This window comes from Ipomoea triloba, chromosome 15 (assembly GCF_003576645.1).
Source record: "Ipomoea triloba cultivar NCNSP0323 chromosome 15, ASM357664v1".
NCBI lineage: Eukaryota > Viridiplantae > Streptophyta > Magnoliopsida > Solanales > Convolvulaceae > Ipomoea > Ipomoea triloba.
The window spans coordinates 27,065,944-27,093,454 of NC_044930.1; the positions used below are offsets into that span (position 1 = coordinate 27,065,944).

Here is a 27,511-nt window from a genome sequence, read left to right on the forward strand (position 1 = left end):
ATGTCACCGGTGATCAAAATCTAATCGGAAGGACCAAATATGACAGAGATTTAAAAGTTGTGAGACAAAATCTAAAAATTTTAATAGTCAAGAACCAAATGTAGAAATGACCACATACTCGTGGGATCAAAGGTGGAAATTTCTCTTTCATCTCATAAAGAATAGTGTACCAAAAAGTACCTGAAAAAGAATAGAGCTAAACTTAACTAAAAATTTCCTATTACATATAGAAATAAATATAATCTCATAGGCCGAATAGTGTACCAAAAAGTACCTGAAAAAGAATAGAGCTAAACTTAACAAAAAATTTCCTATTACATATATAAATAAATATAATCTCATAGGCCAATCCAATCAGCGCTCACATTAGTACCCCTTCAACATTGTTAATGGCCTTCTTGGCAATCTTGAATTTACCTGCTAGAGACTTGTGACCATTTGCAACATATTCTCGTATAAAGATGACAATCCCGTTACAAAGGGACTCATGCTCTGGCAAAGCAATTCGAGTAAAAATGTTCCATACAAGTTTATCTGGAAACTCAAAGATGGCTTCGAAAAGCATCCGGAAATGCATAGTCCTTTTTGGAGTTAATTGTGTGACATCACCTAGATCAACCACCTTTAAGACCGAAAGGGAAAGAGTATAAGATGCGAGCATCTCTGCAACGAATTTTGAGAGGTGCATTGATCTCATCAGTTCCATCGACTCCACTTCCTTGAAATGGTCCCAAAGGCAATACTGCATAACAAAAGGATAGATATGCAGGATGAATACAGCTTCCACATCAATTACAATCAAATACATACTTAACTGTTGTTCTTCCCATATTTATTATACCTGAAGAGTAAACTTATGGTTCTTATCATGGCTGCACAACTTAGATGCTAGTGCACAATAATACTTATTAAATACTTTTTCCTGTAAGCAGCATTCTAACAGAACTCGCATTATCTCCCTATCCTGCAGAACGGAATAATATGTTGAGAAGCTAAATCAGGTTGGTTGCTATTTAACTGTACATAGGATGAGATGATCAAGTGGAGGAATCCTGACCTGCTTCCCAGGCAAGTCCAATCTTAGAAGCTTCTCAAATGCATCAATGTAGTCCTCACCGCTCATTATTACACAGAAAATTGCTCTCCGCGCATCTGTGTTCATCCTCTGTGTGGCAGCAAGCTGGAGCATTTTTTGAGTCTCAACGACCTCCATGTCAATTGTGTTCGCAACCTCCCTAATATTCTTTTGATTGGAATTCACATTGAAATCCCCAGACAACCACCACTGACCTCTCTTATCTGGATCAAGAAGCTTGCTCCACCTTAATCCTCGAAGTAGAATATCATCCACTCTGAGCTGTAATCAAAAGAAAAATTAAGATAGGGATTTAACAAGTAGAGATCATTACAGATACACAGATAGACAGACTTCACTTCTGTGGTAAGGAATTACAACTGTCACTACATCAAACTTCAGTTGATAGCATCAAGCAGCTTAAGCAAGTGGTAGAAAACATTGAAATGATTATCACCTTAATGTCACTGTAAAGCAGGAAACATAATGAGAAAATGAGTTTTGGTTGAGACAAAGTTCCACCAAATGGCATAACCGTAATTGTAAATGAAGCTAGCTTTCTCTAAGAATGTTTGCATGTCCACCCAAGATAAAGAGGATGGTAGAAACGTTAACTGCATACAAAGTGATGGCAGCACTAAATAGCTTTCCGGCATCACATCTACCAAGCAATGATTAAGCTAGATATTGGATATTAAACAAAATACTCAGTTATCATTTATGTAAGCATAAAGATTTCATGCATCGCAAAGCTGGTGCTAAACTGAATCCAGTGCACCAGATCACTTTTTTTCTGCAGCATATATAGCATAACAATAGATGCACACCTTCTGTAGCCATTTTTTTATTCGGGTAAGCTGCATGGTTTCCTCCTTGGGCCTCTTCTTATTGTTTTTTATATCACATATTGTCTCAAGCATGAACTCCATCTGCAGCAACACAATTAAATATATATATATACTCATACAAATACATAGAAAAAATGTCTTACAAAGAAAGACAACATAATGGTAGTATAATAAGAGCAGATTGCAAGTATACCCTTTTGCTATCAAGACTGGATTGTGCATCTCTAGATAAGGTCTTCAATTCATTAACCCTGTTCTGAATGCTAATTATAAAATTCTTCATTCCAACAGGATCATCACCTCTCAATTTCATACCACAAGCTGTTCAGTCACCCACCAAAAAGGATAAAAAGTGAGAACTGTCTCCATACCAACTAGCCCATTAGTGGGAAATTTTTGCTAGAGACAACTGTTTTCAACAAATTGAATACAACAATAAAAAAGATAAATTGATTTAATAGTAACACTACCCTAATAATAATAATAATAATAATAATAATAATAAGACTTACATTGTAAGACTGCCAAAATTGTAGAAACATCAGCTTCTGTCAGTCTCTTACTCAGAATTACCAAGAAGTCATACATTAAGTCACTGCAAAGCATAATAAGTAGCTTCAAGCATTGGTCAAATAGCCAGGATAAGAAAATATTATAACCAAACTGAATCATAGATAAGTCAATGAAAATCAAGCATCGATTACATTTCTGAACAATACATAACATGCTAAAAGGTTGGTTTAATTTGCATGCACATGGGCTTCTACTAAAGAAAGGTTGTCATCCATCTTTGTTGGTTTGCACATTAGAGTAATAACAAGCACAATGAAACATGAGTGAGCCAATCCACTAGAAAGCAACAAAAATAACGTAAAACTGTAAAAGTAAATATGTGACTTGCAGGATTCTAGGCTCCATTTATACCTGTAAATGGAAGAAAAGTGGATTCAAAATTTTCACTCACCTAGAGAAAACGCCAAATGTGTACAAATATGAAAATAGAAGAGTCAGATTCCGCAATGACATAGTGTCTTCTTTCAAGTACTCATCCTATATACAAAGAACACAAGACAAAAGAAGAACAGATAAGAGTTTAAAAGTGCTTATACGTTATACTTATACACACACTAGATTTTTTGCTGTTTAACAAACAATTTATAATTAAAAAAAAAAAACACTGTAATAAATAAATAAAAGGCTTGAATACTTGTTAACATGTCATGCACCTCAAAATTTCTTGCCAGAGAAGCCAGAAGCTTGGCACTGAAGTCAATACCAACTAAGCTAGCCATGCCAGCAACAAAAGCTGCAAATACTGCTGCATATCTGTCAACATCAGGAAACAATGATAAATTTAAAATAAAAAAAGGTGCAATAATGTTAAAAAGAAAGGGAATAAAACATTATTTAATAGCAGGACTGCACCCACAGAAAGGAACATTGAGATATCAAGGTGCCTAAAGAATACAGAGATATCAAACAACTATGCAATCCATGGACAAACTTAACTAATTGTAGTCACTATAATTGTCCAGAAGCATTGTGCACTAGCTAATGCTAGTGTTGGTGATACAATCACCATGGATTCATCCTACTATTTATTAGGAAACTTTATACATTAAATTGGCCAATGATGGCATGTCAAATTCCTCCCATTTTTTACTTCAACAGTTTAGAACACAAAAGATGGAAAGAGTTTTCACATATAAGGGCCTTGATTCTGCATTTATCAAAATATTATCCTCTATTAAGAAAGAATAAACTACATGAAAATCAACCTGATATTTTTTGCATGCAGAAATAAGATAGGAAAGATATGCAACCAGATAGACAAGCTACATCATGAAAATTTTGAAAAAACCACAAAGAGTTGCCTTCTTAACTGTTCATTGCCACGTGGACCTCCGGAACATGATGCCAAAACCTCTTCAATTATAATTACTGAACGAAGACTACAATCTACTGTCTGCAAGTTCAAGAGACAAGGGAGTTCAGGTGCAAATTTGAATTTCCTGTAAATGATGAAAGACCAATCTACACAGAAGACATGAGCTAAGTTCAAGACATAGAAAAGCGTTGAAGTATTCTATACTATTAAAATGAATGTCAGTTCAGGAAAACGCCAATACTGAAAGGACATATACAGAGAATGACAATTGTGTTTAGCTCTCATAAATGATTGCATGAGTAAATGACAGGTCAGAAAAATCATCTTGTAACACTTGGAAACCACTAAAACCAAAGGAAATACCTGGACAAGGCCTGTGTAATCTATCAGTACTGGAAAAAATCAACCATTTTTATCCTGCCTAACAATACATTTGCAGGAAAGGTCTATTGGAACTCTAAAACATTAATAAATTCTTTTAGCCAATCATAAACTAAATATGTCCGTATACACACACAGATCTCATCTTATAATAGAACTACATTTTAAATGAAACCATCATTTAGAGGCATGAGGTGCAACTCTTTTTTATTAATGCCACATACCATCACACTTTCCCAACATCCATGCACTCCAAAATACACTACTACCTTACTTTCTGGGCACACGCATAATAAATTAGCATTTTTTACTCTCAATTCTAATAAAGACAATATATTCTTTGCCTAAATTTAGTGTCAAGTCAATTGTGTGGAGGGTTTAGTAACTTACATGGAAGATTGTAGACATATCACCAGTGATTGATTCCACATTAGATTCAGAGAGCCTATTCAAAAGACCTAGAAGAAGTTGAGTTAGGGCAACAGAAATCAGAATAACAGGAACAAACATGTATTGTGCAAAATACCGGAACAGTTCCTAAGACCCCATACCTCGGACTCGTCTACGAATTTGAGCATGGTCTTGTGATTCATTTCCCAAATGAGATCTCAAGTGTGGGGCAATATAATTTGTATTTTCTCCAAATGCAGATTGAGCAGAAGGAAGTTTTCCCAGCCCCACCTCAATACCTGAAGATGTTGCTGGGTAAGATGCTCTAAGTGCTTTATCAGTTCTCTTTACAGACACCTGAACCTGATCCTGATCTTGCTCTCCTTCTATGACTTGCTTTTGCTTGACTGACTTCAAGCTTTTAGATTTTCTATGCAATGTTTCATCCAAGATCTTTCGAGGACCTTCTTCTGCATTTTGGAGTTTTTCACCCTCAAACAATTCAAGAGCAGAAGGAATGCCATCAAATAAGATATTAATACCATCATCATCTCGATTTAATTTCCCTCCCTTAACCTTGAGCTTCTTCGCAAGCTTTTTCTCCAAAGCTAGATCCTCCTCAGCTGAAATTGAGCCATTTTCCAATTCAAGGTACTTTTCAAATTTTGTTTTTTTCTTTTTTGGCTTATCCAATTCTTTTAACCCATCAAATTCCTCTACATGATTATAGTCATCGCAGCTAGCAGATATAGAATCAGATTGTCTAACCCTTTTATCAACTACTTCACCCACTACATTCACATCCACATCCATTAATTTCTTCTTCGTGCCTGAAGTGCGACTCTTTTTACCCTTTGGAAATTCTTGTACTTCACCAACAGAGTTAAGAATAGACGGAATTCCTTCAAGTAACATATTAATATCATCACCACCACTCAGTTTCCCATCCTTGACTCTGAGTTTCTTTGCAAGTTTCTTTTCCAGTCTCATATCATCCTCTGCAGAATTAACCCCTCCTGTCATCTCCATTTCCAGATATTCATTGAACCTTGTGTTTGAACTTAAGTCACATTTCCTTTTCAAATTGTTTGTCTTAACTTCTGTGTTTTCCACTACTGGAGAAAGCTCAATGTTATGTTCTGCTTCACTATCAGAATTCTTGCACATAGCCTCACTACTTTTTGGGCCTACAATCCCCTGCTGTATTTTTGCATGCTTTGACTTCAAAACTGGCAATGATTTCTGCAATTTATTGATGTAGGAACAAAAGACTAAAATCAATATTTGCAATCTGTGAAAAAAACTATTTAAGAAACTGCTAGAAAATGATTCTGCATAACCCAATGAGTTTCTCCAAACCAGCCTAAAGGACTCCTATGCTATTCCAATAAGCATCTTACATGATGATGTTGAAGCCATGAATCAAACTTCTTCTTGTTCTTCGCTAAACGAGCTTCCTTCCTGCGTTCTCTTCTAGATCTATTATCTTCATCTGATAGAAAAAAAACAGATAAGTGAAAAGCCAAAAATGCTATAAATTAGTTGTTTTTATTTCTTTTATAGGCAGTAAATTAATTGGGAAATCCAAGAAAACCTTACCCATTATCTAGTATCTGCTCAGCAATGAATATCAGCTGCCAAAAATCACAGAACAAAAAGGCCAAAATTAATTAAGAAAACCAGAAATATGAAGATTATCTGAAAAAATGTGACTTGTTAAAAAGACATAAAATTGTGTTACTCTAATTTAGTGCTTAATGTTTAAGCTTGAACTAACATAATCCTTACTTGTGCATATCTGAAACACAATTAGTCCACAAACTAGCAGCCAGACATGTATAATATAATATATTATACATACCCACAGTGTGAGCAAACAACTACATACAAGCTTTGAGGGAGACGGTGGGCTTACTCTGACGTCCTGAGGCCAAGAGTGTCGCGGCTGGCGAGGTGAGGCAACACTGGTCACTGGCAAGGAGAGGAGAGGCTGACGGCGACCGGTGATGCTGGCAGACGGAAACTGAGCCGCTGAGATTTCAAAAACCAGAACGGTGGATGGCATACATGGCCAGGGTTCTGTTGTAACATCGACCGCGGCAATGGCGTTGATCGCGATTTGGCTCCTTCGTCGCAACCAGCGGCAATAACTCTGTTCTCGGCTGCTGTCCTAACTCCTAATGAAGAAGCTCACGCTTCAATCCCTAAAAAAAAAAAAAAAAAAAAAAAATGTTAAATAGGCCACTGAACTTATTGCTTTTGTGTAATTGGGCCATTGAACTTAAAAAGTGTGTAATTCAACCATCAAACAATCAAAATTTGTGCAATTGGACCATTTTTACAAAAATTTTTGGTAAAATTCAATTATATTACTAACATATATGTATTAAGAGTGGCATTTTCTTCTACCATACTTAGTTGGGAGTCAATATTGAAATGTTTTTAACTCAAATTGAATTAAAAATTTTTGTAAAAATGGTTCAATTGCACAAATTTTGTTTGTTTGATGGTTGAATTGCACACTTTTTAAGTTCAATGGCCCAATTGCACAAAAACTATAAGTTCAGTGGCCTATTTGACACTTTTAAAAAAAAAAAAAACTGATCTTCTGGTTATTTGATTTAAGGGCTTTATGGGTTTATTTTACAAAGTAATGGGCCTTATTGATATTTTTATTTGGACTTACTTTAAAAAGGCTAAAAGTGGGCTTTTAATGTCTTGAGCTTCTCTTTAATTGATTTTTTCATATTTTTTGGGCTTCAAATTTAAATATTATATTGTTATTCAAATTATTATTTGAATTTTATTTTTAATGCTCATATATTAAATTATTATTACTGTGCAATTTAATATGATTTCATATACATATTATGTCCTATTAAGCATGAATAGCTTTTTATTATGCAGACTATATGTTATGTTTTTAGACACGAGCTTGATTTCAACGGGAGCAATTACTTAGATGTCCACGAGAAATGAGGTCGTGGAAGCTCAATGCCTTAATTTTTCATTGCCATCTTTTTGAATCATGACCCAAAAAGAATACCTTCCTAAAAAGGACTTTGATACCTGATAGTATCATGAACTCGATGGCAATTTAAGATAAAGCTCGCAAAGTCATGAATCAATTTATAATCTGTTTGTGAGTTGTAAGTTTAGTCTTTGGACTTTGGATATGACTTTGGTGATTGGCAGTGAACACTTAACCTTGGTGAGTTGTAAGTCAATTTTTGGTAACCGACCGAAAACCAACAGTCGGTCATAGAACTACCTTCAATCGGTTACAAAGGTAAAAAATTAAGGTCGATTTTCAATTTTTCGATCGATTATGTAACCGACCAACCATTTATTCACCTCTACATGCGAAGATACAAGCAACAATAAGTACACAGATTACTTTCTCAAGATAGATGAAACGTAAATTTAAAAAAAAAAATAAAATAAAATAAAAAAACTATATAGAAGTCCCAAGAATTTCTATACTACCGGCAAAGAAATACGGAGGAGCATTTAACCAACACAAAATGCTCAAAATGTTTCACCTTTTTTTTTTCCTTTTGTTGACTTGCATTCAGCCTTCACCTATTAGGAAACAACGACTAACCTGGATGACTAACCTGGATGACTAAGAACACAAAATTTGGTAATGAAGAATCATCTTTCTTCCTCTCTAAATAGCTGGCCATAAAAATGTTTCAAATAAACAAAGTTACTACTCATCAGCATAAATTATCCAATGATGCATTTCATTTTGGCAATTTAAGCCAGACCAGACCATTAGGCTACAAAAGATCGTCTTCATCTTCACTACCAAAAGACTCAAGTAGTTGACTGTCATCATCCTCACCCTCTGTCACAATCTCCAATATTCCAGCTCCACCATCATAGTCCATATCATCCATAATGAATTCCCCATCATCATCCTCTTCATCATCATCTAGTGCGCTCAAACTATCATCAATGCTAAGATCATCACCATCACTTTCACCGTCTCCATCAAGTTCTGTTCCAATGATATCTTCTTCATCAACATCATCATCATCATCTTCGTCCTCCTCACTATCAGCATCATCAGGATCAGAGTCATCCTCTGTAAGTCTCCGACGACCAATCTCATACACCCTAGCAGAAGAATACATCTCATCTTGGTCATCCATAGTCACCAATCCAACAAAGGAATCAGTAGGTTCTGTAGCAAAGTCTAGGACACAGCGGTCCACAGGAATAGTTGCAATGTCAGCATAGTTAACAGCATCAACAGTACGGAAAGCAGAAAAGAGTGAATGTTTTGTCCGACGAGTATTGAATGCTGAAGTAACCTCCTCAACATTTCTCCTCAGTATTGCATATATCACATCACCACTAGCATTAAATGTTATTATAGTTTGATCCAAGGATGGCACACTCCTTAAAAGTCTGAACTTCCGAAGGTCCCAAACCTCTGAGTTTATGATCACCTGTAATATATATATACACACACACACAGACATACCAGATAGTCAAAACAATAGTTTCCACAACACCCAAAAATATGACAACCAAAATGCAAAATCTTATGAATGAAGTAGAGCAGGCAAAAACTAAAACCGACTTCTAAAACATTGAAAATCAAGTCCTCACCTCATTCCCTGCAGGATGAAAGCCCCCACCCCCATAATCTGTGAACTGATCAAAACGATGTATTGCACGGGACCCCCGGTGATCCCATAAAACACCATTCCAGAGTAGCATATTGTCTGATGGGCTAAAATGTACAAGGGAATACACATGCCCCCGACCTGAAATGATGTTAGAAGCATCCGTAAGCTTCAACTCCAGCTGGCAAGTCTGGATGTCATACAAAAGGATTTCACGCTGAGTCTCCGTTGACAATGCTGCAAATGTTGTACCAGATTTGCTAAACCTAGGAGCTTTACACCCTTCAAATGAATGCCTGGGTCCAGCAGATACAGAAGATGCATCCCATAGTTGCACATCTTGGACACTTGAAGAGAGTATCAATTGAGTATCTCCGGAAAGATAAGACTGAAGTTGTGTCAAAGGGTTTTGATGGCTTGTAAAACTCTCAACTATAGTATTGCTATTAGAGTCAAAAATTTTAAGCTCTCCTAAGTGGCTGCCAGCAGCAATCTGGGAGGAATCTCCAAGAAAAGTCATGCAGGTCAAAAGGGCACCTGTATCATCTCGGCAAGTTCGCCAAGGTCTAAATCTGCTGTAGACAAATTGACGATCCTTACGCCTTCCATGAATTCCGCCATACATACTTCTAAACTCACGTGAAGTAAGCCTGGCAGTTACATTTGATGGAGCATCAAGACTTCGTCTTGGTTCTGGACAGACATGTGGTTGCAAAAGGGACAATGGAGGTAATGTGGTGATAGGAGCTGGGCATTGGCGATGTTGGTGCTTAAGATACTGAACCACCAGAGAATCCAAGGTTAACCGCTCTGCATTTGAGGCTTGCATGTCATTTAGAAGATTATGTTGGGAAGATGACATCTGACTCAACAAACTGTTACTAGACTGGTTATCATCCCCATCAGCTGGTAAAGCACTTCCAAGAGACCGACCATGGTGATCCTTGAAAGATGAACTTGGTGTAAGTAACAAATTTGCATCAGAAGGAACACCACATCTACGAGCAGGATTAGGAGTTGCTAAGGTTGGAGATCTAAGGGGATTGTCACCAGTGTTAAGACGTTTTACTGGTGGTACCCCTGACACACTATCTCTAGTATCTGTTAATTTGCGTTTCATTGGCAATAAAATTGGAGTCTTGAACTGAACATCTGTATCACTAGCCAATTTTGCTGCAGACGCAGATTGAACTTCCACAGAGGCAATAGGTGTAGAAGATTTCCTAGAACTGTTGATTTTGCAACCTGATGCTACTGGGGAGACTTCACAAGGATTATATTTCGAATGCAGATTACGCACAGATGAGAACGTCAATGGTTTCCTTTTTGCAGAGGAAACTGGATCACATTTCAGTCCAAACTCTTCATCCTGCAATGCAGCTTTTGGCTTATCTAACATGAATCCGCCAGGTGCACGCCCAGATGGCCATTGGGTTTGTAATGAGGTTGTTTCCTGGCCAGAAATTTGATATGTCAGAGAAGATGGCATTGCTAAAGATGGCAAAGGTGTCAATTGAGCCTCCTTTAGAAGAGTAGAAGCAGTTTCCCCCAAACCAGACGCCTGCAAATGCTCATGGATGAGAAGTAAAAGTTCCCTGAATAAGGCAAAGGGTCATTGTTAATTAATACATACTAGTGATGGGAAAAGAGAGAAAAATAAAGAGAACTTTTTTAAATTATTGCATCACCTAGCATGGTATGAAATTGGGGTAGCAGCAGCTATAGCAGCTCTCTCTATCCGTCGCAATGTTGGAGTAGCAGCATCTGTAGCAGCTAGAGTACTTGCACGTCCAGAACTCGTCACAACCTAGAAAATACAAAGTCTTGAAACATGAATTTTGAGTTTCCACAATATAAGGAAAGAAAGAGACCCAAGATTCCATTAGAATTACACAGTGCAACTAAGAACTCCACCAAGATAGGACTGTAACTTTATTCTTCAACATTGAAAGCAAATTAACAAAGATAAAGTTGTAGTTTGTGTAGTTACCATTAAAAATATATAACAGAACTGCAACTCAAAGGATTAAGAACACAGACAAATAAACATCCAGATGCAAAGGTAAAGGGCAGAAAGATTTGTCAGTTGACAATCAGAAGCAAAATGCTAGAACTTAATAATGCAGAAATGTCTAGATGAAAGGGTAGAACACTTTGCTATTACCTTACCCCAACTTGAAAATCTAAAAATTTAAATACAATAGCAAGTAGTTCTTACCCCTATGAGCTCAATAGCCACCTGTGCAAGCTCAGCTTGCCACTTATTCTGCTCAGTTCCAGGAGTCTGATTACCTGAGTCTCGAATGAGCTCTGACAGTTTCTTCCCTACCTGAAACAGCAGTATTTATTGCAAAGAAAAAACCTTACTAAGAAACATGTTATCAACAAGGATTTTATATTATCCAATATACATGGGTACACCGTACATGACAGTATGAAACAGATCAAGTCAAACTATGTTGCATCATGGTGGGGAAGTCATTGTTCAATTTATTTAATGTAAACATTCAGTACATTTGAGGTGGAAAACTAAAATGTATACCAGATTAGCACTAGCAATTCACAACTGTCAAATTCTCTTTTTCAAATCACTTAGAGCCAGCATAATAAACAAAATTTCAGTATAACAGGTTACTACAAAAGACATAAAAGCAAGGAAATGGATAACACTTCCTCCTTCAGATCATGAAGTTTCATGAATTAGATTGCAATATGGTCAATAATCCCCCACCTAATCACTAACAACAATAAGACATCAAAACGGCAATAACACTATTGAACCTAACATACTGAACCAGCTACAAGAAGTTCTCAGTTTACCCTGAACCAAAATGCATAAAAGCTTTCACTTCAGAAACTTTGATTTTCAAAATAAATGAAACAAAAGAACCCACCAAGACGATTTTAAAGAGCAAAAACAAAGCATGTAACTAACATCTTAACATATAGCACCCAGAGCTACACAATTCTAGAAAGCCATAAAGAAAATATTTCATCCATCACAGAAATAGGACTTCTGAACACATAGTTACATTAGAAAGTTAGTTCATAGTCACCACATGGAAACTGTGGTGTGTTGAGAAGCAGTCAAGGTAGCATGCAAAAACCAATAATGATGTATATGCAAAACCTACCTGAAGCTTGGTTAATATGTGTGCAATAGTATCATCTCTGGCTAATCCAAGGAGGACTCGACATGCAAGAGCACGTAGACAATCAAGGGAAGCTGGAGGAGTAACTATTCGTGGTTGGAGGAGCTGAAGGAGAACCTTAATGCCATTGTTGGCACGAACAGCCTCTCTTGCTTGATGGTAGCATTGTTCTAGCTGAGCAGCAAGGCCAGCACAACCAGCACCAGTTCCAAGAGATATTCTACGGTCTCCAACTAATCCTGAAGGAACTGCAGAATGTGGTCCTTGGGTGCTACCAACAACTGCTGAACTCCCACGATCCACCAAAGCAGATTCTCCATTCCGTTCTCTAGGTTCACTCTGGTTGTGAGCATTTGAAGACAGAACAGCTCGCTCTGCAGTTCTGTCACGGTTCTCAATATTAGAACCATTTGAAGGAAGGAGTGGAGCACTTTGCTGACCTTGGGAAGAAAGAGATGGCTTATTGCTGATTGAGGGGGGAGGACACACAAGATTGATTAACACATTCAATGCTGCTTCAATAATCTACCAACGTTGAAACTGTCTAAGTTATTACAGATACATGGGAAATCACTACAAAGTCGAAAAAATATCCAGTAGTCAGGAATAGTTTAATGAGAGGCTATCACTTACCTCTGGTTCAACATAACCAGCACCATTCGCAGCGTCCAAAATGACTGCTACAGCCAGACGATCATTGCTTAGTGTGGCATTCACAATAAGTTTGCGGCTATTTGGCACTAAGGTAACAATGTGAAGCACACCCAAGGCATATTGAAGCAAATCATGCAAATAACGCTCAACAGGTGGAGCCGCCTACAAAAAGAATTTTAGTCAGACAATACAACAGGAAATAGTATTGGCAAGGAAATCATTTCAAAGTGCTAAGGCACACCTGACATAATTCCAACATGGTTATATGCCCATTTGAACTTAAAAACTTATCAACCACGTTCCACCGAGCCCTCACAAGTGCAGAACCAAGTTTGCGATCTTTCTGTATTTGACGAAATACTGCATCCATAGCCTCATTACTAATGTCAAGTGGCTTGTAGGCAGCTCTAACACTTGGAACATTTCGAGCTGCACTGCGGACATTTTTGTTGGGACGAATTGAATCCACAATCAAGAGAAGATGTGCTCTGAAGTATTGCCGCAATGCCACACAAGTATGATAAGCTATCTGCTTTTCTGAGGAGGTCAGCACCTCCGGAGGAGAACGCTCACTCCGCAATGATCCTGAAGCAGTCAGTGCCCCTGAAGAAGAGCCAGCCCTTACTGAGGCAGCATCATGCAAAAGATTGAGCATCTTTTGTAAACCGTCCTGAGCATCAAAAGCATCAAGAACTGCTCTGAAGACAAAGGCAGCAGCAAAAAATAAAGCGGCATTCTTTTTGGCTTGGTCATTGGGACACTCAAGAAGATGAAGAGCCAACTCAACAATTTGATGTACAATGTTTGAAGGAAGTGCACAGACACGTTCCATTATCCCCTATAATCACATTTGGAAGTCAAATTTCACTTGAAATAACTTCAAGCGCAAAAAAGAGCAACAAAAAGAAAGTGGAAAACAACACAAAAATGTATAGCCAAAATAGGTGAGTCAAATAATCAATCCACTGAAAAGGAAGAGAAATCAGGTGAAATTTTGCATTGAATTACCTGAATTGAACCTATAGTAAATAGACAGGAGGAAAGGCCGAAAAATGTTGGAGGAACTTTTGGGACTGCAAGCAATTTTTGCATTCCACCACGGTCCACAAATACTGCAGCAAATTTACGATGAGCAGCCAAAGACCAGATGAGCTTTAGAACATCAGGCAAAAGAAGCGAAACTTTCATCCCTTCCTTATCTTTAGAATTTCGCTGCAATAGTGCGAGACAGACATCTACCCCTTTTTCATGCAACACTGGCCCAAGAACCTCAACATATTCACCTAGAATAGCAAGACACTGGATGCAGAACTTCTCTCTCAGCTTTGCAAGTGCAAAGCTGTCCAAAATGAAAAATTCATCAAAATCCTCACCATTCTTTTCTGTCAGCTTAGATTCTTGTGATTCATTAGCACTTTTCACACTCCTATGATAAACAAACAGCACAAAATCTCAAAACATGTAGAAACAAGAAGGCATAAGAATAAGTGAAAATATAGCAGCTGATCTGACTTCTGATGTTTCTTATTCACAAAAACTAGATACCAACCTTGCAACTTCAACTGCAATAGCAGCATCAACCACTGTAGATGCAGCTCTAGAAGCAGCCAAAATTGCAGCCTCCTCATCGTTTGCCTTTTCAAATTCCTAAATCATGCAAAGTGGCACACTTATTCATTGTCAACCATCACATCAAACTTTTAATACAGAAATCAGCAATGAAGGGAAAAAACGCACCTCTAATGCAGCACTTTTAACAACTTCCGCAGCAGCATCACCAGCTGCTCTGATGGCTTCTGTAGGAGCATTTGCAGCTTTAGCTTCAGCCTCAGCAGCAACAACAGCTTTCTTTACCAGATCAGTGATGTCTTTAGAGCCAACTTTACATTCTTGAAAGCAATCATCATTCTCATCCCTTTCCATTCCAAAACCATCAGCAGAATTTCTCCCAGAGCTCTTCTTGCTGTCAGGAATTCTTCTCCCATCATAGTTCCTTGTTAAATTCCTGCTTCGAGACTGTCCTCCCAATCTATTTCCAGAGTTTGGAGATGTCAAAGTTTGTTCATTTTCCATAACACCTTCGGTAACTCTTCCCCGTACTCTAGATCTTGCCCAACCACGACTTGTCCTACGCCTTGCTGAGTCCTCTCTAGCACTTTCATCAACCTCTTCTTCCCTTACAGATCTGCCACTATGTTTTGTCTTGCCCTCACGTAAATCTCTTATATGCCATTTCTCTTCACCCTCCGTTTCAGCATCATAACTGTTGACATCAGCAGGCATTCTATCAGGTGGTTCTTCATCAATCCAACGTTCCTCTCCATGTGTATGCCTGCTGATGATTCTATCACGATCTCGATCCCTATCCCTATCCCTATCCATAACTTGATCATCATGAAAACCATCTTCGGAAAGTATAGGGACATCCAAATAAGAACTTTCCGGCACTTGACGCAACCTACCCCTACCCTCCTCCCTAGTTCTAACACTAGTAGAAGCAGTTTTGCTCTCAACCAGATCTCTTTGCGTTATGTTTGTCTCTCCCAAGATCCTAATACGAAGATACCGCATCAGCTTAGCTGGCAATCCAGGTGTCAGCACATCTTCAACTACTTGACCACCACTACAGTCATATAAAATAATAATTCAAATAAATAAATAAAACAAGATTAGTATTTAATATTCTGCACAAGAAAAAAACACGCGCGTACACACACACATAACAGGTTTCAAAAGAATACCTAGCCAGACATACAGCAAGAAGTCCAGTGGAATATGTTTTCAGCATTTCAGAGTCTGTAGACTTCCCTTCCCCTGATTCATGCCTCCAATAATGATCATCACCAGATCTAGCTGTCTCCTCCATCACCCAGGTTTTTAGATTCTCCAAAACAGTTTCTTCAAAGACATGAGGATACTGGATACCATTTGAGACTAATTAATCAATATGCATAAATAAATGCTTAACACAATTATGAACTAGCCAAAAATTCAAATCAACAAGTAAATTAATATATTAAAAATGTACCATAAAAGTGAGTGAACAACTGAAGAGGAGCCTAGTCGCAGCAGCTTGTACAGAAATTGAATACCTTCTTTCAGATAAAAATTTGGATGATAAAAGTTCAAAGAATTCATCATTCTCCTGCCGGAATAAACAAGTTAACATATTAAAATGATTGTTACTAGATTAACTGGAAAGGTAAATACAGCAGCATGGGGGAACAAAAAAAAGAGCTCAGAGGTAGAGAAGCATAGGAAAACAAGTACAAGGACAACTACCCGAATGAGGTTCCCCAAACGTCCAATGTTATGAGAAGACCGACCATTTGAGGAAGGAGAATAGCCTGCATCTTTCATGTAACTGCACCCACAAAAAGAATTTTATATATATATATAAATAAATAAATAAAAAAGATGTCATAGTCCAGCATCACTACAAAATAAACTGTACACAAACAACTACTTGTTTATTATATTTATTATATCAATCTATTATAAAACAGAAGAAACAAAAGACATCACTATATTATACTTCATTGTTATAATGAAGAAGTTCTGAATGTTATTTATAGAACTCTGAAGTGCATATTAAAGTTTAAAATTTTATATTTACAAACTCTATGAATTACAAAGACAACATGAAAGGTCTACAAACATATAAATGTCAATGTTATATGTCAAAGTACAGAACAAAAGATGCCATCATTTCACAATAAAAATGAGCTAAAGACAGTTACAGTTACAAGGATGACTGACATTACGCAGCATTCACAATATAGTATAGCCATATGAAATAAACACTCATTAACAAGCCAAGTTCCTTACATCCACCCAAAACACTGCAGACTTGAATCTTTCTTAGTGAAAAATCCCATAGAGAACAAGGAGTCATTTCAATACCCTCAAGTTTAAAGCTTTTAAAATAAAAATATATGAATTCAAAAGAAAAAATAGACTAGCCACAAACATGTTCAACTATTGCTATAGAATAAAACTAGAACAAAAGAGGTGAGCAATGTAGCAAATGCAGCTTATTAGTAGAGGTTCTTGTGTTGGTGAAAGCATAGTGTAATTCCTAGACATTGTCCGACTTCTTGTGGTTTTTGAATTAACCCATAGGCTGCTTTTTTTTGTTTGGAAGCCACAAAAACAAACCAAAAGGCTAGCTGGCAAGGGGCATACATCAAGCAAATCTTTGAAAGAGTTGATAATGAATCTCTTATAGGAAAGTGCTCAAATAGAGTAGGCTTTTAAACAGAAAAGGGACCACATATCTTAACAAAAGTATAACTACGTACTAATAGTTGATAATAGGTGCAGTCGTTTTTCTTTAAATTTGAATTTAATACTGGCATCCATAAGAAACACTTTTTTTTTTCAATTCGCCTATTGAGAATGTTGAAACACAGAATGATTTCGGGGGGAAAAAAACAAAAATCAATAAAATGGAATTAAAAATGATAATTTATTTATTATCACTGGCTTAAGCTAATAATAATGATCATTGAGCGTGAAATAAAACCTATGCAACTATACACAAGTATACCTGGACTCTTCGTTTTCAAGAAGGGAGGAGAGGGCGTGGAGAGTATTGGGGTTAGGGTTCTCGGCGTTGGCGGTGATCTTGTCCATTAATGCTTGCGCCTTGAAGATCAACGCCTCGTTCTCGTTCTCGTTTGACTCCTCCTCGTCCTCACCTCCCGCCTCCTGCCTCCGTTCCTCGTCGGCAGCCCCGGTATCCGCTGCCGGTGGCTCTTCCGCAGGCGCCGCCGATGATTCGGGTTGGGAATTCTCCCGAGACGGCTCCATTACTATCAATCCAATGAAAAAAGGGAGAATTCCGGAGAGTTGTGTACAGGCGGATTTGTGTATGTTCAAATGCTGTTTGTATATACCATATACGTTCGTATTATGTGTGTTAACAGAGGCATCACTGCCGTGGCTGTATTGAACCCTTTTATATCAGTTACCATGTGAGGAGGAAAGTCTCGAACAATCACATAATGACCCGAATGTTGCTTGACCCGACCCTTTTCCCGAAGGGAATAACCAGCTTTTAATTCATTCATTCATTTGGGTCATGTAGGACTTGTAGGAGGAGCCCATTAACTATTTTGGGCCAAAATTTTTAATACATAATTTATTTATTTTTATTTTTTTTTGAGGGAAAAGCAACCTTCATTAATGAACGAAAAGACCATGAATACAATCAGGTGGAGACTGCCTAGCGAATCTTTATTCGTTATATGAGTTTGATTGAGATGAAAATGTAATATTTATATTGAAAAATATAATATTAATTTGTAATAAAATATTTATTTATTATTTATAAGGAAAAGTTTAACGCTTTTTATGAAAAATGTACAATAATATTTTTAAATCAAAATGTCAAAATATTATATTTTTCTTCAAAAATATTACAATTTTACTTATAAGTAACAAATATTTTATTCATGATTATTGTTACATTTTTTGTATAAATATTACATTTTCGTTTTGACCCAACAAAGATCCGTAAAACGGTCTCACTCACGTTTGTTTTTCCTTAATAATTTACAAAGATGGCGCTGTTTGACAGAGTTTATAACTTATTTTAAGTTACTAATAGATTATAAGCTCTGATTGATAATGTTTCTAAAAATAAGTTAGTAGTTTAAAATAATAGCTTTTTTAAAAATGCTACCTTAGATATCATTTAAAATCTTTCAAAAAAAAATGTATCATTTAAAAAGGGGGAAAAGGTCAAATACACCCTGAACTTTACTCAAAAACGCAATTAGGCTCTCAAACTTTAAAAAGGTACAACTAAACGCTTGAACTTGACATTTTTGTGCATTTAAACCCAAGAGCCGGTTATTCACCTATAATAACCGGTCATTTAAAATTCCGGCGAGAAAATTTTTTCCGACGACGCTAAAAATAAAAAAAAAATAAAATGGGCGTCATCAGTGACCTTGGTCGCCATTAGACCAGAGGTGTTATCTTCTTCAATGGAGAGGACGACCAGTCCAGTCGTCCTCTCCACCAGTTTGGTCGTCGTCTTCTCCAGGGGAAGATGATCGGACGTCGTTCGATCATTTTCTCCGTCTTCTCCTGGAGAAGAGAAGACGAGTATTTTTGGTTTTTTTTTTTTTTTTTTTTTTTTTTTTTTTTTTTTTTTTTTTTTTTTTTTTTTTTTTTTTTTTTTTTTTTTTTTTTTGCAGCGGTCAATATGGGTCAAGTCAATAATTTACCGATAACCTGTTGCTTACCTGTAAATTGGATTTATTTGACTCATTTTGAAAAGCTCAGTGTTTAATTGTACCTTTTTAAAGTTCAAAGGTCTAGTTGCACTTTTTCTTACATTTTTTCTTTCATATTTATCTTTATTTTAACAATTCTTCAATTTTCAGCTTTTAGTTTATAGCTTCTCAGCGTGGCTATATGTCATATTTATTTTCAATATAAGTAAATAATATATTTTTATCATACGGAGTATTAAAAATTTACCCATGGAATAATAATTGATATTTTCATGTGCCAAATTGTTTGCACGTTTACATTTTCTTTGGCAGTTGGCAGGCAGGAACCTTAGATATGGACGTGGAAGCCACAGGGGGTGCATCTTCCGGACCGATCAGCAGTGATTCGTCTCCTGAACTTCGCAAAAAATGGATCCAGTACGTTCGCGTCAGATTCTCAAGCAGTCCTTAAATTTACGTTTCTTAATTTGTGAAACTGTTATCTATTTTAAGGATTCAAGATTTTCTCAAGGGAAAGCTCATTACAAGGGATGACTTCAAATGGAGATTACCCACAAAGGATGATGAAGAAGAAGCAGTGAAAAGTGGGGAAGTTCTCAAATTCGTCGGCGGGGTTGACTTGAGCTTCTCAAGGGCTGATCCCTCCGTTGCTTGTGGCAGTCTTGTGGTGCTGGACTTGCAGACACTCCGAGTTGTGTACGAGGATTACTCTGTTGTTAGGCTCCATATCCCTTACATTCCGGGTTTCCTTGCCTTTAGAGAGGTTTTTACGGGGACCCATTTATATTTCTTCTGTTTTTTTTTTTTTTTTTGTTATTTATTTATTTATTTATTTATTTTATATTAATTTATTAAGTTAATAATGGGAAACACAAGTGTTCTTGGTTGAATATAAATTTTTCCGCTGATGGTACTGATTATGAATTAATGCAATTGACTTTCTAGGCTCCTGTGCTGCTTGGGCTTTTGCAGAAAATGAAGGCAAACTCTCATCCATTTTACCCTGAGGTGACTATAAACTTACAAAGGCTACTTCGTGTATATAATCTGCTTTTATTTAAGTATAACAAAAGCTAAAAAACAGGGTCAATGCTAGTAGTTCGTTGTTTCCCTTTTCTGATCTTCATATTGTCTTTGCTTTTCCCTTGGTGATGAAGGAGTTTATGATTAAGTTGAACAATTTTTTTTTTATTTTTTATTTTTTATTTTTTTTTTGTGAAGAGTTCCTGTTCAGAAGTTATACACTTATTACAGATTATAGATTATGAAGGTGGTTATTATGTTTTGTCCTGTATCTCGTGCTTAGTAAAGTCACAGAGTGTAAACATTAATATGAATACATACAAAAGAAATAGTATTTATAGGGGACTTTCCTTGGTGTAAATTAGCAAGGCTTATTATGGATTAGAAAAGTTCCTTGCTATGTTTTGTACTACATATCTACATTGCCTTGTTTTTAAAGTCACTTTAACATAATCATAATATGGATATGTCTCATGCTTGTCAAATGGCCAGAGGAGTCCTCATGTACTCTGTCTTTCCCTCCCTCCATCTCTGTAATTCCCATCTCTTGAATATGAATGTTTTAAGATTCTGAGAATTCATCCAACCCATGAATTTTAGTTGCATGTATGTATTTTTTAGATTTTGAGCTAAACCAAATTTCTACCTACAAATGTTTTTTTTTTTTTTGGTAAATGAAGATTATATTCCAAACAATAAACAAAACTGTACAATCTACACTAGGGCATACACTAGGAAAATACAAAGGATAGTTGTAATCTCTTAAGTTGTTACAACTCTAAACCAGAGACCTAATAGGGTCAAACAAAATCTTACAAGATTCAATCCTTGTGACTACAACAAACCAAGATGAAGCCACAAATCAATCCTGGTAAACCATTCCAGGGAACCTACCAAATGTCTAGGCATGAGAACTCAGCTGAAGTTCAAATTCACAAAGCAGAAACACCAGGCCATGCTTTGTTATAATACTACCATCACAAATCCATGGAAGAAAGAAGTTCAATCAAGTCCAGAGCATAGAGATGCCTTTATAACACAGAGTCCATTGCAGTATGACAATATATTTACTCACAATTAAATTACACAGCAAATGAATTGAAAATTGCTGAATCATTTTGAAGAATAACAATACATGTCCCCACTTCAATTGATTCATTTTAAAACATAGCTTCATTTATATTTACAGGTACTGATGGTTGATGGCAATGGGTTGCTCCATCCTCAAGGTAAGTTTTTATTCCTTTGAAGTGGAAAATATCTAAAAACATAATAAGTGTGAATGAATGTTATACCCTTCAGTTATGTCCGTTTTTTCCGTCAAGTTTTTTTTTATACATTATGTTATAAAGGTTGTACTACATAATATTTTGGACAAATATGCCCCTACCGTTATAGCTTCCGTTATCTTTTCCACTATTATTATTATGCTCATGCATCCACCATATATTTTCTTATCTTCTTCAATAATAATAATAATATATACACATTAAATATTGGAGTTATATGTTAGTTGTTTTTTAAAATATAAATATCCAATTTATAAAAATGTTTTACATTATTATTATTATTTACTATGATTTAAGCATCTAAAATCTAAATAAATTTAAAATTTTAATATAAAATACTAATATTGGGCACTTATTTTTTGCGCATCGCGCATAAAAGAAGACTATAAGTCTGGCATGTTTGGATTGAGTCATCATAACTACAGAGTGTGTTTATGGTTATATAGGTCTATACTTATAAAAGACATGAATTCTACCAGGCAATCTGTTCGTTGGTGATATAGTTATAGATCTTAAGCACTAGAGTGGTAGATTAATCAGAATTGCTTAAACAATAATTAAGGATTTCCTTTCTCATATTCCCATAATCCATATATGTGGGAAGGGGGTAGGGTCCTTATATATGGAGTATGCAACTACATGTAGACCTGTTATACTGTTTATTACAGAGAACCATAAATTAGCTGACCTCTCACCACACGTCAATCAGATAAAGTGTCATTTGGGAAAAAAAACTGTGAAAAAGATTTAGGGAATGTAGTATTACTCCTAGCTTTCCAATTTCTTTTTGTTTCCTTTTCTAGTTTTTCTGTGCTTCGGTAAAGATCACCTCTGTACATTTATTTGATTAAGAACATGCATGAATCTGTACAACTGTATTATAAGTCAAGCAATATAGGGGGGTTGCAGTCTGGGTTTTCTCTGCCCCACTTGTTCTTGATATTCTACGTCCCTAAAATCATCTAAGTAATAAATGCCTGTGCAGGCTTTGGCTTGGCCTGTCATCTTGGGGTTTTAGCTGACCTTCCTACTTTAGGAGTAGGAAAGAATGTAAGTTCCAACACCTTTTTTGTGCGTGCACGCATGCATCTGTTTTCAAGATTTTTTGTAATCATTCAAATTCTTATGTCAATTTATTTCAGTTGCACCATGTTGATGGTCTAACCAAATCAAGGGTTACAAAACTTCTAGAAGCCACAGAAAACTCCACAATTGATACCTTGAGTTTAACAGGGGACTCTGGATGTACTTGGGGAGCGGTGAGTGAGCTACTTAAGTTCTGGTATCCTCTAAATGATGACTTTAGTGTCGAACAGCTTTGATCAGGTTCATTATTTTAGCATCCCATGGAATCCAGTAAGAAAAGATTTTATTTTCCTTGCCCTTATAAATTCTTATTATTCTTCCTTTATTTGGCAAGTAGGATGATATATCAACTAGATGATCTGACTGGTTCCATTTAATAGATAGAGGGAAAAAGGGGGAGGGGCAGAACAAATGTTCTGTTTTCCTTGTCATTTGTCTACAGTCTCCTATACATTTATACTCTAAGATCATCACTATTCTCATATGTATGCTGCCTGAAACTGGAACTCTATATTTTCTCTCTATTACATAGGAGCTTAGTTAGCCAATAGCCCAAGATAGTAGTATTACTATGATAACTCTGGTGGTATAAGACTATAAGACATTGGAGGCCTTCATTTTAAATTTTTGCATGGAAAACCAGATAGAGTATGACTCCAGCATTCATTTCCATGTTGGCAACTTTTTAACCTATTTGAGTCTTTGTTTGGCCTTGAAATTTCTTAGACCACCAATATAAGATCCATTTCATCTCAGCAGTATACTTATTAATGCCATTGTGAGGTGGTCCTTAATTGCATTATGATGTGGTTTCTTTAAAAAAATAAAAATAAAAATTAAAAAGACCATATATATATATAATTGATATGCAGGCAATGCAATCAACTCGCTGCTCCTTGAAGCCCATATTCATTTCAGTTGGTCACCGTATTTCTCTTGACACTGCTGTTAAAATTGTGAGGATGACTTGCAAATTCCGCATTCCAGAGCCCATCCGGCAGGTAAAATTACATATATTAAGCATGTATTAAGATGCATATATGTATATTTGTGTTACATATTTATGGTGCTTCAAATTCTGTTTTCACAACCTAATACTCAAGAAGTACATGTAATGCTCATAGAGTAACCCTATGTCCCTACACAATGATATCATGATGATGCCCCAGTTACATTACCGACCTCCTGGATGGTTACTCCCACACCTGAGCCTGCTGTAATTGCTATCTAGGAGCATCTAGTATCGTTGTCTCAAAATTCTACAGTTGCAGACCACTCTATGCCTTAAATAGATTGCTTTGAGGATCATAAAGGACCCATTGTGTTATCATCTAGTTTGTAGGACTTCTCAACTAAACATGTTAGTTAAATTTGACCATGTTAAAAAGACATGCATGTTAATTAATCACTATTTGCTTAGAAGAATCCAGTTTAAGTGGGTATTGTGTCTATGATATGAAAAATCAGATAGGCAATAACTTGGGTTCTTTACATTTGTCTGACCAATAGGCAGATATAAAATCACGGAGTTACCTCCATGATCATCCAGAGATGCACCAGCATTTATGTGGTAGGTCAAACTATTTATTTATTTTGGACTCATGTTGCAATAGAATATTTTTAAATATAGAGGCTATAATTTCATGATCCAAATTTAGGGTTGTTGAAATAAGATGCTTTTTTTTTTTTTTTTTTTTTTCCAAATTGTTGCTCTTCTTACATTTCTCACCTAACATGAGGTATTGAGATAGTGCTTTTCAAATAGGTGCGAACTACTTAAATTTGTTCTTGAAAAATGTATCATAACTCCTAAGTTTATTCCTTGAAAAATGTACCACCAGAAAAGTTAAAGACCGCATCTCAATTTAAATAGGTATATTAGATATAACTTCTTGATACTTCTGCAACTGGAGTCCTTAAAAAATGGCACTTCCACTGGAAAAATGTAGCCATGTAGCGCATCTTCAAACTACAACTTGTAAGGGATGTCTTGACTCTTAAAAGGTTTTATTATTACCACATGGTCCATCATCCAATTTTTGGACTCTTTTTTGATGTGTTTCGCTGGACCGCATAAACTAAGTTCAGCCTTATGCTCTACTGTTTATACAACGGCAGAATGATTTGCCATATAAATCATGAATAAGCTCCTTAACTTTGGATTTTCACCTTTTGCATGGTCACACAATTCTTTTAAGAAGATTGACAAATGTAATGCTAGAACAAATTGAGCAGTCATGTACAATATATGAAGTAATTCTTATCAAAAAGTGAACCTGAATATACAATAATTCAAAGCATGCATGCAAAACTGAAAAAAGAAATAATCACAAGAACCATATTTTGGAGGCTTGTTATAGCACTATTTCTATCACTAGCTGGACGACTAGTCTGAATCATGACTTTAAACTTGCAAGTTGGGGTTGATGGATCCTTGTTTGTGATAACTGACAGGCCAGGAAACTTGCAAGCACTAGGAAGCTGGTTGTTCTCCTGATAGTAACTGTTAAATGCATAAGAAATGTTGCCACGAGAGTCTAGATCTCCGCATGATGTCCCGTACCCAAGGCTTGTGCAATCAGCATGTGAGCACGCATACCCAACACTGTCAGCTATCTGTGGGTTGTCAAGACTTGCTGTGGGAGCTATGACGCACCACTGTTGAGTAAGGTAATGAACACCACTCGCTGGTACCAGACGTCCAGAATTGGCACCCAGGCTGAGATTGTACTTTGGCGTGCCATCAAAATTAAATATCCCCCAGTGGCGCTCAAAGTTACCTGGCTGGATGCTTTTGGCATCCTCATCAATTAGGCTGAACAGGTACGCATCTATAGGCCCAGGTCTCAAAGGTGTTCCCTTTCCTCCTGATATACGAGTCATGAATCCTTGATTGAATCTCTGTGCATACTTCACATTTGCATGCATATCCCCATCTGTTGGCCATCCAATTTCTCCAATGATGATGGACATGTTTGGAAACCCATTTTTCTGTAATGCCCAGACTAGGGTATCATGGTTTGCATCAAACACATTGCTGTAGACTTTTCCATCGTCATCGATGGAGTTGGAATAACCATCAAAAAAGGCATAGTCGGCTGGGAAGTTGGGATCATTGTAGAGGCTTATGAAGGGGTATATATTGACAGTAAAGGGTGCCCCATTGTCACTTAAGAACTTGACAATGCTCACCATGAGGTCACGGATATCCTGTCTAAAGTCACCGGTTGAAGGTTTTTCCGATGAGCTCTGGTACACATCAGCATTAAGAGGGATAGTGACCTTTACCTTATTGCCCAGGCCTGCTTTTATGAGTGCTGCTTGCACATTTTGGAGAGCGGGGAATGTTGTTGCCAGGAAGGTCCCATTAAATGTTGATAAGAATGGTTCATTTCCTACTGCAACATACCTTCAAGGGGGGAAACAATTATTCAGCACAGTAAAAGACACAGGTTAATCGAGCTCTTTATATTTTCTACCTTATTGGATAATAATGACATTGCTAAGCAATTATAGTGAAATCTTTATTTTATGCTTCCATCTTAAACTCTGTCCATAAAAATCTCTACATTTCTTCATTTTCTCTTTCTTTTTTTTTTTTTTTATAGCCTAATCATATTCCTAGTCCTAGCTCTATAAAGGTTAGTATGCAGCCATACAACATCCACTCTGCTTTTGCCCCATTAATGTTTCCATTTTTTGGGGTGAAGTTTCAAAGATTGTTGATCAGGATATAAAAAGCACTGTATCATTTGAAGTTAGGCAATGAACATACTTCCTATCATTAATATTGTGAATCCTATGTAAATATACAGGAAGCAAAGATTATTCCTATCCACATATGAATACTATAGTGAAATTTCTTCAAGTACAACTGAGTGAGGAAAAGTTGTCTTAGAGGTATGCATGTTAGGACAGGGTTGTGAGAAGCAGAAATTATGAGGAGAAATACCTGATATTTACACTGTTAGAAGAGACATGTGAGGAGACATTTTTCTCCACCCATTTCTCAGCAGCCGCCACGCTGTTAGCTAGAGTATATAACATATCATTTGGGATACCCACCATGATCTCCAAATCTGACCCTCTCAGAGCCCTGAGAATATCAGCATCTGCATCAAACAGCTTCACCTTCTGTATCCCATTGTCTTTCAGCAGCTTCACTACTGTATCAGGTGACAGCGGGTGAGTTGCTTGTGTTCCCCAATTTGCCCCTATACCCTCCACTCCCCCCACCACCATCAACCCCCACAACACCAACACTAAACCCCAATTTCTCCAACTTCCCATTTGTTTGACTTCAGATATCAGACTGATTTTTGCTGTCAGTGCAGGGCAGTTCTTGAAATGAAGCATGCAGAGTGTGTGTGTGTGTATTGCTTATAAGAAGAGCAAGGTACATATAAAGTACAGGAAGCTAAAGTTGGAGACTTGGAGGGGAGGGGAGGAGAGGTGGTTTGCTCTTGAAGAAAACAGATTGCAGCTTTGAAAAGAGATAGATAGATAGATAGATGGTCAGTCTTGGAAACTGGACAATAATATCATCTGTGGGTGAAAGAAGATACCAACACAGAAGAGGCAAGAAAGCTATACTATTATTGTTTCTTGTCTATTATTGTTTCTAAAAACAAGAAAAAGAATTAAGCACTTGGGAACTTTACACCTTAGAAAGGGCACAATGTTTTGTTGAGAAAACCAATCTTGCTAAGGAATACAAATGTCCTGTCCCACGCAAAAGAAAAAGAAGTAAAGCTAACTAAAGGGTCATTTCTAGAGGATCTCAGCATTAGCCTCATATCATATAATTGGCAGGGCAAAGAGGGGCATCAAACGTATACTGAAG

The 27,511-nt window shown here is 36.7% G+C and overlaps 4 protein-coding genes across 4 annotated transcripts; 1 reads left to right on the forward strand and 3 right to left on the reverse strand.

The window, feature by feature from the left end:
* Positions 1 to 121: 121 nt before the first annotated feature.
* On the reverse strand, positions 122 to 6,744 carry LOC116006991 (nucleolar MIF4G domain-containing protein 1-like). The gene is made up of 14 exons (XM_031247543.1): positions 6,498 to 6,744; positions 6,182 to 6,216; positions 5,983 to 6,074; positions 4,744 to 5,824; positions 4,583 to 4,650; positions 3,807 to 3,889; positions 3,150 to 3,249; positions 2,888 to 2,973; positions 2,436 to 2,518; positions 2,117 to 2,244; positions 1,903 to 2,004; positions 1,058 to 1,357; positions 842 to 964; positions 122 to 742 (listed from the first exon to the last, which is right to left on the reverse strand). The coding sequence occupies exons 2-14, from the start codon at positions 6,183 to 6,185 to the stop codon at positions 362 to 364; spliced, it is 2,631 nt and encodes an 876-aa protein (XP_031103403.1). The 5' UTR covers positions 6,186 to 6,216; positions 6,498 to 6,744; the 3' UTR covers positions 122 to 361.
* Positions 6,745 to 8,018: 1,274 nt separating this feature from the next.
* On the reverse strand, positions 8,019 to 17,957 carry LOC116007088 (DDB1- and CUL4-associated factor homolog 1). The gene is made up of 14 exons (XM_031247674.1): positions 17,575 to 17,957; positions 16,308 to 16,389; positions 16,054 to 16,170; positions 15,767 to 15,942; positions 14,763 to 15,648; positions 14,575 to 14,672; positions 14,034 to 14,451; positions 13,267 to 13,863; positions 13,005 to 13,187; positions 12,354 to 12,896; positions 11,438 to 11,548; positions 10,908 to 11,026; positions 9,203 to 10,814; positions 8,019 to 9,039 (listed from the first exon to the last, which is right to left on the reverse strand). The coding sequence occupies exons 1-14, from the start codon at positions 17,835 to 17,837 to the stop codon at positions 8,365 to 8,367; spliced, it is 5,880 nt and encodes a 1,959-aa protein (XP_031103534.1). The 5' UTR covers positions 17,838 to 17,957; the 3' UTR covers positions 8,019 to 8,364.
* A 1,516-nt stretch (positions 17,958 to 19,473) lies between these two features.
* On the forward strand, positions 19,474 to 26,215 carry LOC116006612 (endonuclease V). The gene is made up of 9 exons (XM_031247052.1): positions 19,474 to 19,687; positions 19,763 to 20,033; positions 20,216 to 20,278; positions 21,483 to 21,522; positions 22,568 to 22,632; positions 22,725 to 22,841; positions 23,541 to 23,669; positions 24,178 to 24,238; positions 25,123 to 26,215. Exons 1-9 carry the CDS (start codon positions 19,605 to 19,607, stop codon positions 25,143 to 25,145), a joined length of 852 nt encoding a protein of 283 aa, XP_031102912.1. The 5' UTR covers positions 19,474 to 19,604; the 3' UTR covers positions 25,146 to 26,215.
* Positions 24,909 to 27,287, reverse strand: LOC116006611 (glucan endo-1,3-beta-glucosidase 5). Its single transcript, XM_031247050.1, has 2 exons — positions 26,621 to 27,287; positions 24,909 to 26,077 (listed from the first exon to the last, which is right to left on the reverse strand). The coding sequence occupies exons 1-2, from the start codon at positions 27,022 to 27,024 to the stop codon at positions 24,961 to 24,963; spliced, it is 1,521 nt and encodes a 506-aa protein (XP_031102910.1). The 5' UTR covers positions 27,025 to 27,287; the 3' UTR covers positions 24,909 to 24,960.
* Between the last annotated feature and the right edge of the window lie 224 nt (positions 27,288 to 27,511).

What these genes read in the sequence shown, in the direction of transcription:
- LOC116006991 (XM_031247543.1), bottom strand. An exon ending in ATATGTCTACAATCTTCCAT is followed by an intron (nt 3,890 to 4,582) that starts GTAAGTTACTAA and finishes TTGAACTTGCAG; the next exon opens with ACAGTAGATTGTAGTCTTCG. An exon ending in ACCATAAGTTTACTCTTCAG is followed by an intron (nt 743 to 841) that starts GTATAATAAATA and finishes TTTGTTATGCAG; the next exon opens with TATTGCCTTTGGGACCATTT.
- LOC116007088 (XM_031247674.1), bottom strand. Translation starts at nt 17,837, where the DNA reads ATGGAGCCGTCTCGGGAGAATTCCCAACCCGAATCATCGGCGGCGCCT. An exon ending in CCAATTTCATACCATGCTAG is followed by an intron (nt 10,815 to 10,907) that starts GTGATGCAATAA and finishes TGCCTTATTCAG; the next exon opens with GGAACTTTTACTTCTCATCC. An exon ending in TTCATCCTGCAGGGAATGAG is followed by an intron (nt 9,040 to 9,202) that starts GTGAGGACTTGA and finishes TATATATTACAG; the next exon opens with GTGATCATAAACTCAGAGGT.
- LOC116006612 (XM_031247052.1), top strand. Translation starts at nt 19,605, where the DNA reads ATGGACGTGGAAGCCACAGGGGGTGCATCTTCCGGACCGATCAGCAGT. An exon ending in GTTTCCTTGCCTTTAGAGAG is followed by an intron (nt 20,034 to 20,215) that starts GTTTTTACGGGG and finishes TTGACTTTCTAG; the next exon opens with GCTCCTGTGCTGCTTGGGCT. An exon ending in TGGGTTGCTCCATCCTCAAG is followed by an intron (nt 21,523 to 22,567) that starts GTAAGTTTTTAT and finishes ATGCCTGTGCAG; the next exon opens with GCTTTGGCTTGGCCTGTCAT.
- LOC116006611 (XM_031247050.1), bottom strand. Translation starts at nt 27,024, where the DNA reads ATGCTTCATTTCAAGAACTGCCCTGCACTGACAGCAAAAATCAGTCTG. An exon ending in TCTAACAGTGTAAATATCAG is followed by an intron (nt 26,078 to 26,620) that starts GTATTTCTCCTC and finishes CCCCCCTTGAAG; the next exon opens with GTATGTTGCAGTAGGAAATG.